General features: G+C 39.7%; 1 protein-coding gene and 1 non-coding gene across 2 annotated transcripts in view; one reads left to right on the top strand and one right to left on the bottom strand.

Annotated features, from left to right (window-relative positions):
- The first annotated feature begins 344 nt into the window (after positions 1-344).
- LOC111894507 (small nucleolar RNA R71) lies at positions 345-451 on the top strand. Its single transcript, XR_002851259.1, has one exon. It is a non-coding gene; the product is annotated as a small nucleolar RNA R71 (small nucleolar RNA).
- A 483-nt stretch (positions 452-934) lies between these two features.
- LOC128133395 (zinc finger BED domain-containing protein RICESLEEPER 2-like) overlaps positions 935-13,929 on the bottom strand; it is a 34,871-nt gene continuing 21,876 nt past the window's right edge. Inside the window, exons 2-9 of the mRNA XM_052770799.1 lie at positions 4,947-5,007; positions 3,127-4,893; positions 2,708-3,031; positions 2,597-2,634; positions 2,341-2,393; positions 2,180-2,242; positions 1,230-1,239; positions 935-1,144 (exon numbers count right to left, since the gene is read on the bottom strand). Coding sequence (XP_052626759.1) covers positions 935-1,144; positions 1,230-1,239; positions 2,180-2,242; positions 2,341-2,393; positions 2,597-2,634; positions 2,708-3,031; positions 3,127-4,893; positions 4,947-5,007 — 2,526 coding nt within the window. The remainder of the gene's footprint in view (positions 1,145-1,229; positions 1,240-2,179; positions 2,243-2,340; positions 2,394-2,596; positions 2,635-2,707; positions 3,032-3,126; positions 4,894-4,946; positions 5,008-13,929) is intronic.

Genomic DNA, 13,929 nt, shown 5'->3' with positions numbered 1-13,929 from the left:
TTCCATATTCATCCATATTGCAATCTTTTGTCAAGTGTGGGCCACTACATCTCTCGCAACCAACTCGAATTGCATGAATTGATTGGTCCAATTAAGTCAATCTCCTATCCATAGTGCTAAGGATTGTCATCACAACAGCCATCTCTTCAGCTTGTGTACCTCCACCGCCTTTTATTCCATCACGCCCTGGGTTGTGATACTCACGATAGTGCCTTGAAAACTCTTTAATCGGCTCCTTGGCCTGATTTGGGTTCTTCTTCATTAGTGGTCCTTGCGAATCAAGGAGTTGTCTAGTCATGACATTCACCCCATCATAGAATATCGACATCTCCTGCTGAATATTGAGGTCATGTTGAGGACATTTCCTTAACAACCCCTTGTAACATTCCTAGGCCTCGTATAATGACTCCCCCGGATTTTGCTCAAAGTTGGCAATTGCCTTCTTGAGTTTAGAGATTTTGGAGGGTGGACAAAACTGATCTAGGAATCTCTCATGCAACTGGGCCCATGTGGTGATCGTACCAGGTGGGAGTGCCTTTAACCAGTCTTTTGTTGTTCCCTTGAAAGTGACTGGAAGCATGCTTAGCAAAGCTGTCTCCCTTGGGATATTGGGAGTATTAAAATAATCCTCAATATCATTCACATCGTCTAAGTATTTGAAAGCATCTTCGTGATCTTTCCCGTAAAATGGGATATCCTTAAGTGCAATAAGGATATGTCCCTTCAACTCGAACGTGGAATTGGCAGGAATTGTAGGATGTACTAAACCCGACCCCACATCATCTCGAATGCGCTTCTTGTAGTCCCCCATGGCCATCTCATCAATGTTTGCCATCTCGTTCTCCAGCTCGTTCTCGGGCTCACTAGTATGTAATTCAAATTCAGGCTCAGTATCGTACTCGGACTCGGCTTGGACTGGTATTTGATCTAAGTGTTAAAGCTTGCTCTTGTTCTTTGAAGATGAAACTGACTCCTCCGTTTTCTTCCTTGACTTCCTTGAAAAGGCTGACTTTAGTTCTTGTAAGGGTGTCTTCTTTGGTGTTTGGTCTTCTTTCACGCTCTTATCCATCTTTTTGTGAAGTGTAGACTCGGGATCTTCAAGTGGTGGTACCAAAGGTGTGTTAGAACCTCTGGTCATGAACTCCTGAAATGAGACAAAGAAATAAAACGTAAAACTGAACTAAGAAAAACAAACTTAAATAAACAAAACTAAGGATTGCAGTTCTCACGTCGTGAGTCCTGGATGTAAAGAAAAAAATTAAAAATAAAAATAAATAGAAAAATAACTTTTTGCAGGTTTTAACCTATGATATTGCCATGTTTATACTTATTTTTAGGCAATATTTAAGTACATTGGTAATTTGTTTAGAATAATGGTACTTATGAGCTTAAATGTTATTTACAGCCAAAAAGAAGACATTTTGAAGAAAAGGGGACTGAAAGTGTTAAAGAAAGAAACTTTGGGAATTAAAAGATTAAAAGTGAAGTAAATCTGAAAAAAGGTTATTCACGACGTGAATCGTTGGTTCTAGAAGATATCAGTGTTGCAAAACTCGGCCTACTCGGCCGATTACTCGGAATAGGCCCTCCATCGAGGCGAGTAATGTCAACTCGGCCAAAAAACTCGGATTTAGTCAAAATCGGTCAAACTCGGTCAAAGGGTCAAAATTGTCATAAAAAGAGAAAAAAATCAAGAATTTCAAGATTAATACGTATAATGCACTTAATGATTTATTATTTAACACAAACATGTGATTATTAGTACATATATATCTTAAATTTTCAGTAATTATCCACGTAGTGAGACAATTATGTGTATTTCAGTTTTTATGTATTCACATGTATCTAGGGGTGTTCACGGGGCGGTTCGGCTCGGATAGTAATGAAATTATGAACCATGATCACGGGGCGGGTACCTTACTTGCACTAACCGAAACCGAACCGCATTATACAAAAACCCGAACCGAACCGAACCGTGTGAAGGCGGGTAACCACGGTTCGGTTCACGGTTACCCAGTAAATAAGTAAGTGTAAAAAAAACAAAATTAATAAAAAAAAAAACTACATTCAAGTGAATTGTAAAATATCCAATATCCATTCAAAAAAAAGTCATCCAAAATAATATAATTCAACAAGAGATTTTAAAAGTGTTTAACACTAGTTTGATAACACACAAAACATCCATAATCCCTTCAACAAAACAAAAAAACAGGAGCAAATCATCTCAAAATCAACACCAAACCTGCAAAAGAAAAAAAAAACAACATTTAGTACAAATAGCAAAAAAAGAACATCACAAAGACTGCACAAAACAGCACCAAAATCTGCACAAAACAACACCAAAAAACTGCATAAAACAACATTGAAAAACTATACAAAACTGCATCAAAAAACTGCACAAAACAACATTAAAAAACAACACAAAAAAACTGCACAAATTAGCTTAAAAACCACACAAAACAGCTAACAAATGTGTAGAAAGCAACAATAAAATACGTTAAAAAAACTGCACAAAAAATGCATATAAACAACACTTTAAAGCACAAAAAAACAATTAACTACAAAAGTTTACCATCTTAAAACTTTAATCATCCACAGTAAGGGCGGATATAGCTTGAGGCAAGTCTTTCACTTCTGAAACAATGAAAATTATACATTAGATTTAATAAAACATGAAACTACAAAACTTAAAAGAACAAAGTCATACCGGCTTCATAGTTTTCAAGAGCTTCAAAACTTTCCTCAATATCAATAGGAACGTTTTTGGACCTAAGCCAATTTTGACAATATATCAATGCTTCCACCGTTTTGGGGGTCAATGAGCTACGAAATGCATCAAGAACGCGTCCCCCGGTACTAAATGAAGATTCTGAAGCTACAGTTGAGGCGGGAATTGCCAAAACATCCCTAGCAATTGCCGCGATGACCGGAAACCTTACTTGATTTTTCTTCCACCAACTAAGTATATCGAACTTGTTATCCAAAGACTCACATTGCTCGCCCAAATACCAATCCAACTCACATTTTGCAGCTATAGTAAATTAATTATCAAAAAATATTACAATAAATAAATCAATTATATAAGTATAAATAACAAAAATAAAAGAATGACAACTTGTAAATTACCTGTACCACTTGAGTTCTCTTCCAACAATCTTTTATATTGGTTGTTCAAGAAAGTTGTCGGATCATCATCAACATCAATAACAATCTCTTCATCAACTTTTTCGGAACTACTTGTCGAATTTTCATTAATAACTCCAACTTCATGCGAGTAATGAGCATACAAATCTCGCAATACTTTCTCTACTTGATCACACAAATTTTTGGCTTTTTCTTCATCATAAGTTTGGCTAATAATGAAGGAAACATAACCTAACTTGTATCGTGGATCAAGAATTGGAGCAATAAATAAAAGCACATTTATGTTTGATGAATTGCTCCAATACTTATCATATTTCTCCTTCATTTTAGTAGCCATCTTTTTAAAACCATCATCACTTGTTATCATCTTTTTTTTAATCATTGCTCCAATGCCAAAGACTTCATGAAAGTAATTGTTGCTAGTTACATACAAGGAGCCAGAAATACGCAAAGTAGATGTATAAAAACCTCTCAAGAAAGGTAACATACACCTAACATGCTCCCAATCTTCTTCATTGGGCAACCCCTTCAATGATAAAAGCTCGGACCTATACTTACTATCTTGCTCCTCCAATAAATCAAAAGCATCTTGAAACTTGATAGCACTTTCTAGCATCAAGTATGTTGAATTCCACCTTGTTTCAACATCAAGAGAAACAAGGCTTTTACTCTCAATTTTCATTTTCTCAACACATCCCTTAAAGCGTTGAAGCCTAGCCGGAGAAGACCTCACATATTTCACAGCTGATCGAATTCGGGCAATACTTGTGTCTACATCTTTTAAACCTTCTTTGACAACAAGACTTAAGATGTGGGCACAACATCTCATATGCAAATGTTGACTATCCAACACACTATGCTTCCATGCATTCAATCTTCTTTTTAGGTATCGAATACAAAGATCATTTGAACTAGCGTTGTCAACTGTAACTGTGAAAACCTTGTCTAGTCCCCAATCAAGTAAGTTCTTCTCCACATATTTTCCAATTATCTCACCAGAATGACCAGAAACAGGACAAAAGTTTATTATTCTTTTGTGAATGGTCCAGTCTTTATCGATAAAATGAGCTGTCAAACACATGTAACTAAGATTTTGCCTAGAAGTCCACAGATCGGTTGTTAAAGAAACGCGTTGTCTGTTCTTAGCAAAATACTTCTTCAACTTTTCCGCTTCTGACTTATATATCTCCAAACAATCATTGGTAATAGCGGTTCTTGAAGGGATTTGAAATTGTGGTTGCAACATGTTCAATAGGTCACGAAACCCTTCATGTTCGACAGTCTTGAATGGTAATTCGTCAATAATGATCATTCTAGCACACAGATATCTACACTTGGCTTGGTCAAATTTCCAAGGGACAAATGTAGAAACACTTTCTCTGTTTTCTTGTTTAGAAGCTTGGTTTTGAAACATCAACAATTTTTGTTTTTTGTCGATGTTATCAGGGTTTTTAGTGCAACGTGCTGTATGATTCCGCATAGAACTAGTTCCATTATTACTAGGACAATGCAGTCGTCTGGTACAATGATTACAAACGGAGTAATTAGGATCATCAGGATCTCTAGTAAAATGTTGCCATGCTTCAGAAGTATCCGCCTTTTGCTTTCTTTTTTCGGTCTTTTTCCCTTCATCCACTTTCTTAGAGTTAGAAGTTTCTGTTGTATGTGAAGGATTTACACTTGTATTTGAACTTCCAGATTGTTGTGTTGGTAAAGAATCACCATCAACCTCCATTTCAACCATTCTTTCTAAAAAAACATATAAAAAAGTAAGAAAGTTTAATATTGAAGAAAAAAATCACCATGAAACTTAAGTGAAGATAATAAGTTACTTAACAGGTTATTAACAAGCATTTGTTCAGCCTATTTTACAACATTCAGAACCAAAAGTTTTCCTTTCTGTCAATGTGACATCCCCAAAATCTCGGCCAGAAAAGACCGATTTTTTTCATTTATGCTTTTAAATATTTTCAGAGTAAATCCTTTTGATTTGAAAGAGTTGCGGAATTTGTTCCCAAAACAAAACATGATAAAATAATATTTATCAAAGCATTTCATCAAGAGATGCATTTCATTATATAATAAAAACTCGGGATGTCATGTTCCGATACAGACCATAAAGCATAAACGATAACATTACAAGTCATTCAACAAATATATACATATACAGACTTGTAAACAAAACAACAAGATGATCCATCCATCTTACGCCCTTGTGCCACTTCCTGTAATACAAATAAAACTGAGTGGGTCAGGCTTGGGAGCCTGGTGAGCATATAGGGTTTTCAACCCACAATAAATAAGTTATATTTAATTTCACCAACCAATCACTATCCCGATTACCCATTCCCGTTATCCTCACTTTACGTCCCTAAAACAACTATCTCAAGGGACCTAATCTAGGATTTTCATCGGGACGGACATCACTGCGAAGGGGTTTCCTCAACAATAGATATCCTAAAGGCAACCATGAGGGGGATAGAGTACACCGGTGAACACATCGTTCACAACACCTACAGGTTATGAACCTGCTAGCGTTCCACTGGACTGTATAGAAAGAGTCCGTGGTCGTTATCCATACTCCGCTGAATAACTAGATCAACAACAACAACAACAACATCGAGGCCTCTCATCTGTTTATTACACACCAACTATCTACCCATGTTCTACCCAACATATTAGTAGATAAAATATATATTTTCATACGTAGTTTAAAGAAAACCTGTATAGCATGCTTTAATCAACACATATATCACATAACAAATGAGGCACACACACACACATAACACATATCTCATAAAGAAATAAGCAGATCTATAAGATAGAAGAGAGTGAATACTCATTCACACATAACACAACCAAATATATACACATAGCACGTATTTTTATATAAAATACTTCGTATTATGGTATTAGAAGAAATAACTACACACTCACACATATAAACAACAATATACTTAATACACTCAAACCATACTTGTATTATTATCGTGTTTATGAAAGGTAGTATACACTCACTTGATCAGAAGACGATCCGACAGCACTACGGCTTATAGAAGTAGTATTCCTCAGCAGATCTGGAAGATCTCCTCGAAAATCGAACTTCTCGTGGGCAGAGCTTCGACTCGGGAACCGCGCTTCTCGGGATCTTCGGGGTCTCGGGACTTGCCTCGGGGCTAGAGTATGATACCGGGACTTCGGGGTAGCTTCGGCACGAAAAACGATGCAAAAGACTAGAGAGAAGAGAAGAAATTGAACAACAAAGAAGGCTGTCTTCGGATCCTTTATATAGAGGCTGGAAGCCTCAAGTACGCGGGGCGTACAGCAGTACGCAGCGCGTACTGCTCCAATGTTCGTAAGCGCATGCGTCATCCGAAGCCACTAGCTGCGATGTCGACACCCTCGGAGTACGCGGGGCGTACTCGAGTACGCGGCGCGTACCTCGGATCATATCGATGACTCGCTTCGGATAATGCTTCCGAATTTTGATTTAAATATAAATACAAAATGATTAATAAACTTCGGAAATTCATATCTTCTTCATACGAACTCCGTTTTCGACGTTCTTTATATCCACGCGAAGGTGAGACTACGCTCTACGACTTTCGTTTAGACTCCGTCGGCTAATTTTGACTTTATTTTTATTAATTATTTTTAATAGGCCGGGACAGAAACTTTCGTTATAAATTCATAACTTCTTCGTTTGACGTCCGTTCTCGCCTAACTTTTTTCTCGTTTCGATACCAACAATGAGATCTTCGATTCTCATTTAGATTGCTTCGGCTAAAAACCGCTCGATCTCAAATCGAGTATAACAGGCTGTATACCGCTAAGCCGGAACTTCGATAAATCATAACTTCCTCATACGAAGTCAGATTTGGGCGTTCTATATAAATTCGGAAACCTCGTTTCGACTACTACAACATTAACCAAAGATATTAAGTTTATTTTACACTTAAACTTTGACGCTTATTTTTATTCTTAATTAATCAGACCACATAATTAAGCAATTAAGCACAAAACACATAATACTCAAATAATACATTCTTATTATTTCAAAACGGGTTACAAAGGTTAAACTAGACTATTATATTGCTAAATATGGCAAGCCCGGAAACACAGGCGTTACAATTCTCTCCACCTTAGAATGATTCCGTCCCCGGAATCACACATCAACAAACAAATGCGGATAGCGACCCATCATGTCACTCTCCGTCTCCCAGGTGAGATTCGGCCCATTCGTGTGTTTCCATCGGACAAGCACTAACCCAACCATCTTGCGTCGCAATTTCTTAGTCTTTCGGTCAACAATTGCCTCTGGTTCTTCAACCAACCTTTTGTTCTCATCAATCCTCAATTCAGAAATTGGAATTATATCGGGAACTTCTCCCGTGAACTTCCTCAAATAACACACATGAAAAGTGTTATGAATTCCATTCAGTTCTTCGGGTAATTCGAGCTTGTAAGCTTGGTTCCCAATCCTCTGAAGAACTTTAAACGGTCCAATAAACCTTGGACTCAACTTTCCCCTTTTACCAAATCTTATAAGTCCCTTCCACGGCGAGACTTTAAGCAAAACCGAATCCCCAACCTCAAAAGTTATCGGTCTTCGCTTCTTGTCAGCATAGCTCTTTTGACGATCCTGAGCTGCTAACATTCTTTCCCTAATTATTTTCAACTTTTCAGCAGTTTGATGAACCAACTCCGGTCCCATAAACTGCTTTTCCCCAGCCTCAAGCCAACAAGACGGCGTACGACACTTCTGTCCATACAAAGCTTGGTAAGGTGCCATCTTAATGCTCGAGTGGAAACTATTATTATAGGAAAATTCTACCAACGGTAAATGTTCATCCCAATTACCTAGGAATTCCAGAGTACATGCTCTCAGCATATCTTCAAGTGTTTGTATCGTTCGTTCGCTCTGACCATCAGTCTGCGGATGGTAAGCTGTACTTAAACACAACTTGGTACCCAATTCCTCTTGTAGACTTTTCCAAAACCTCGAGGTGAAACGGCTATCACGATCCGACACAATCGTCAATGGAACACCGTGAAGCCTCACAATTTCCTTCACGTAAGAATTCGCAAGCTTCTCCATAGACCATTTCTCCCTGGCCGCTATGAAATGCGCACTCTTAGTGAATCGATCAACGACCACCCAAATCATGTCGTGACCATTCTTTGTTCTGGGCAGTTTAGTGACAAAATCCATAGCAATGTCTTCCCACTTGCCCATAGGCACAGGCAAAGGTTCTAAACTCCCGTACGGTTTCTGATGTTGTGTCTTGACTCTCGTACAAGTCACACACTCGGCCACATACTTTGCAACATCAAGCTTCATCGTCGGCCACCAGTAGTAGGGTTTCAGGTCCCTGTACATTTTAGTGCTACCCGGATGAATCGAGTACATGGTCTTGTGAGCTTCTTCCATCAGAAGATCTCTGACTCCTCCTGTCTTAGGTATCCAAATCCGATCTTGGAACACCTTCAGTCCATGACTGTTTACACCGAACACCAACGTTTTGCCCAAACGTTCCTCCTTTCTGTCATTCTTCTCAGAAGCTTCGCTCTGAGCTTTCTTTATACTTTCCAAAATAGTCGAGACAACTTCAATTCTCAACGCTCTTGGCCTTTTCCTTTCAAGATTGACTTTCCGACAGCAACAACATTAGCTTTACCGGGGTGGTAAAGTATCTCGCAGTCATAGTCTTTAAGTAATTCTAGCCAGCGTCGTTGCCTCATATTCAATTCCTTCTGATTAAAGAGGTATTGGAGACTCTTATGATCAGTGAAAAGTTTGCACTTCGTGCCATAGAGGTAATGCCTCCATATTTTCAGAGCGAAAACTACCGCTGCCAACTCCAAATCATGAGTCGGGTAGTTCTTTTCATGCTCTTTCAGCTGCCGAGACGCATATGCTATCACCTTTTCTCTTTGGGTCAAAACACAACCCAATCCAACCCCAGACGCATCGCTATAGACAGCGAAGTCTTCAACTCCATCGGGTAGAGAAAGTATCGGTGCCTCGCATAGCTTCTCCTTTAGCTTCTCAAATGCTTCCTTATGCTTCTCACCCCAAGCATAAGTAGCTCCTTTGTGGGTCAAAGCTGACAATGGACTAGCGATCGAAGAAAAGCCTTGGATAAACCTTCGGTAATATCCGGCTAATCCTAAAAAGCTTCGAATCTCCGTGGGACTTTTCGGTTGTTCCCACTTCGTCACAGCTTCGATCTTCGCTGGATCAACCATTATCCCTTCTTGGTTGACCGCGTGACCCAAGAATTGGACTTCACGAATCCAAAAATCACATTTGGAGAACTTTGCATACAGCTTCTCCTTCTTCAAGACTTCTAACACTTCTCGCAAGTGTCTGCCATGCTCCTCTTGGCTTTTCGAGTAAATCAGAATGTCGTCTATGAACACTATCACGGATTTATCAAGGAAAGGATTACAAACCCTATTCATCAAATCCATGAACGCTGCCGGAGCATTGGTTAGTCCAAACGACATAACCAAGAACTCGTAGTGTCCATATCTTGTTCTGAATGCAGTCTTCTCGATATCTTGCTCTCTTACTTTCAGCTGATGATATCCTGACCTAAGATCGATCTTCGAGAAATAGCTCGAACCTTGCAATTGATCGAACAGGTCATCAATCCTCGGCAACGGATATCTATTCTTTATTGTTGCCTTGTTCAGCTCTCTGTAATCGATGCACATTCTCATACTTCCATCTTTCTTCTTTACAAATAACACCGGAGCTCCCCAGGGTGATGAACTAGGTCTAATGAAACCGTTGTCCAATAACTCCTGAAGTTGCATCATTAGCTCCTTCATCTCCGTCGGTGCTAATCGATAAGGTGCTTTTGCAATTGGCGTCGTTCCTGGCAACAAGTCAATACAGAATTCCACTTGTCGATCAGGCGGTAATCCAGGAAGATCTTCGGGAAATACTTCCGGATAATCAGACACCACTGGAATATTCTGCATCACCTTCTTTTCCTTCTTAGCATCAATCACGAATGCTAAATAAGATGTACACCCCTTGGTCAAACATTTTATGGCTTTCATCAATGAAATGATTCCAGAATTCACTCTGCGTTTATCTCCATACACCATAAACGAATCTTTCCCAGGCGGGTTTACTTTGACTATTTTCTTCTTGCATAAAATTTCGGCGTCGTTGGCGCTAAGCCAATCCATTCCCAATACGATGTCGAAACCATTAAGTTCGATAGGCAATAATTCCTCGTGGAACTTATTCCCATTCAGATCAATTAAGATGTTTTTCATGCGATAGCTGACAGGTACAAACTTGCCACTAGCAACTTCGACTAATAAAGCATTATCTAGTCTAACAACAGGCAAAGCTAGCTTTCTACCAAATTCATGCGATATAAAGGAGTAGTTGGCTCCAGAATCAAACAAAATTTGGGCAGGCAATTCGTTAACGAGAAAGGTACCTGAAGCGACATCAGCTTCATCTTTAGCAGCTTCCAGTGTCATCTGGAATGCTCTCGCCTTTGGCTTTGGCGGAATGTTGGGTCTAGCTGCCTCCTTCTTCTTCGGGCAGTCCCTCGACATATGACCCTCCTCACCACAACCATAGCAAACTTTCTTTGTGAGGTTACACTCATTGGCATAGTGCCCTGGCTTTCCACACTTGTAGCATGTGTTCGCCACCTCACATCTTCCATGATGCTTCTTCTTACATTTGTCGCACCATTTCGCTTCACCTCCACCTCCCCTCGAACCAGACTTCGAGAACCTGTTTTTCTTGTTGGACCCTGAAGTTCCATCGAACTTCCTCTTTTCTCCAACATCTATTCTTTCCAGACCCCTTTCCTTCTGCTGGGCCTCCACATTCTTAGCTGCACGAACAGCCGTTTTCAGAGTGGTTGCCATCTTGACTGTCGGACCAAAGTCAGCAGGCAGTCCGTTAGCAAACCTCTCAATCTTGGAGAGTTCCGTTGGCACTAGGTACGGAAACAACTTCATCTTCTCAGTAAATGCAGTAGCATAGTCATCTATGCTCATCTTCCCTTTCTTCAAGTTTTGGAACTCATTGTTCAGATCAATCAGATCTATCTCTGAACAATACTGCACCCTCAGCTGTTCCAAGAACTCCTCCCATGACATTTTCAGGGCTTCTCCTCGTGGCACAGTATCTGCCAACAACTTCCACCAACTCAAGACCCCAGTCTTCAGTTGTCTAACCGCAAAGACGGTCTTCTGTTTGTTGCTACAGTCGCAACTTTCAAATACCATCTCCATTTCGGAGATCCAATCCATTATCTCAACAGGCTTTGGGCTCCCAGAAAGACTTGGCGGTTTGGCGCCCAAAAAATTCTTGTACATACGCCCATCCTTGTTGTTTCTCCTTTCTGGATCGTTCCTTCGTTCCTCTTGAGTCCCAACTTGACTCACCATGCGACTATTGTTCCCTTCCTCCGATTGCTCGGGAATCAATTCAGGTTCCTCAATAGGTATGACAGGTTCATCCCTATTATTATGCAACATTTGTCGCATCTCCTCCCTTTGTTCGGCTAGCATAGCCCGAATCATGGCTTGCACCGCGGCCATTGTTATTGGTTCTGGTGCTGCTGCTACAACAGGTATCTGCTCAATCACTGGTGGTTGATTCCTGTTTTCATCCGCGTTTCCAACGCCACTCCTTGTTCTCACCATTTTGATCTACACACCGAATAAGGTGAAATTAGATCCTCATTCACGATAGATATTCAAATCATCCTTATCACTCCGAAACATTTACATGCTAGTTCTAATGACGTAGACGCACGCTTAGAATCCTAAGCACATAAACCTTCAGATCCGGTTGGCAACAAACCGTAGATCCGAACAAATAATATCATATATGGCAACATATAACATTTAGCACATAAAGCATTTTAGGCAACTTCCTAAAATAAACTAGTGCTCGTGTCTAAAATCCAACAGACACACATCTCATCATTCCATTTAGCATTCTAAGTTTAAGTCTAGAAATCCTACAAATTCCTAGTTCGCTTAAACTAATGCTCTGATACCAACTGTGACATCCCCAAAATCTCGGCCAGAAAAGACCGATTTTTTTTCATTTATGCTTTTAAATATTTTCAGAGTAAATCCTTTTGATTTGAAAGAGTTACGGAATTTGTTCCCAAAACAAAACATGATAAAATAATATTTATCAAAGCATTTCATCAAGAGATGCATTTCATTATATAATCAAAACTCGGGATGTCATGTTCCGATACAGACCATAAAGCATAAACGATAACATTACAAGTCATTCAACAAATATATACATATACAGACTTGTAAACAAAACAACAAGATGATCCATCCATCTTACGCCCTTGTGCCACTTCCTGTAATACAAATAAAACTGAGTGGGTCAGGCTTGGGAGCCTGGTGAGCATATAGGGTTTTCAACCCACAATAAATAAGTTATATTTAATTTCACCAACCAATCACTATCCCGATTACCCATTCCCGTTATCCTCACTTTACGTCCCTAAAACAACTATCTCAAGGGACCTAATCTAGGATTTTCATCGGGACGGACATCACTGCGAAGGGGTTTCCTCAACAATAGATATCCTAAAGGCAACCATGAGGGGGATAGAGTACACCGGTGAACACATCGTTCACAACACCTACAGGTTATGAACCTGCTAGCGTTCCACTGGACTGTATAGAAAGAGTCCGTGGTCGTTATCCATACTCCGCTGAATAACTAGATCAACAACAACAACAACAACATCGAGGCCTCTCATCTGTTTATTACACACCAACTATCTACCCATGTTCTACCCAACATATTAGTAGATAAAATATGTATTTTCATACGTAGTTTAAAGAAAACCTGTATAGCATGCTTTAATCAACACATATATCACATAACAAATGAGGCACACACACACACATAACACATATCTCATAAAGAAATAAGCAGATCTATAAGATAGAAGAGAGTGAATACTCATTCACACATAACACAACCAAATATATACACATAGCACGTATTTTTATATAAAATACTTCGTATTATGGTATTAGAAGAAATAACTACACACTCACACATATAAACAACAATATACTTAATACACTCAAACCATACTTGTATTATTATCGTGTTTATGAAAGGTAGTATACACTCACTTGATCAGAAGACGATCCGACAGCACTACGGCTTATAGAAGTAGTATTCCTCAGCAGATCTGGAAGATCTCCTCGAAAATCGAACTTCTCGTGGGCAGAGCTTCGACTCGGGAACCGCGCTTCTCGGGATCTTCGGGGTCTCGGGACTTGCCTCGGGGCTAGAGTATGATACCGGGACTTCGGGGTAGCTTCGGCACGAAAAACGATGCAAAAGACTAGAGAGAAGAGAAGAAATTGAACAACAAAGAAGGCTGTCTTCGGATCCTTTATATAGAGGCTGGAAGCCTCAAGTACGCGGGGCGTACAGCAGTACGCAGCGCGTACTGCTCCAATGTTCGTAAGCGCATGCGTCATCCGAAGCCACTAGCTGCGATGTCGACACCCTCGGAGTACGCGGGGCGTACTCGAGTACGCGGCGCGTACCTCGGATCATATCGATGACTCGCTTCGGATAATGCTTCCGAATTTTGATTTAAATATAAATACAAAATGATTAATAAACTTCGGAAATTCATATCTTCTTCATACGAACTCCGTTTTCGACGTTCTTTATATCCACGCGAAGGTGAGACTACGCTCTACGACTTTCGTTTAGACTCCGTCGGCTAATTTTGACTTTAT

Source organism: Lactuca sativa, chromosome 4, assembly GCF_002870075.4.
Source record: "Lactuca sativa cultivar Salinas chromosome 4, Lsat_Salinas_v11, whole genome shotgun sequence".
In the NCBI taxonomy this organism is placed as follows: Eukaryota; Viridiplantae; Streptophyta; class Magnoliopsida; order Asterales; family Asteraceae; genus Lactuca; species Lactuca sativa.
This window is presented reverse-complemented; position numbering and strand designations above follow the sequence as displayed.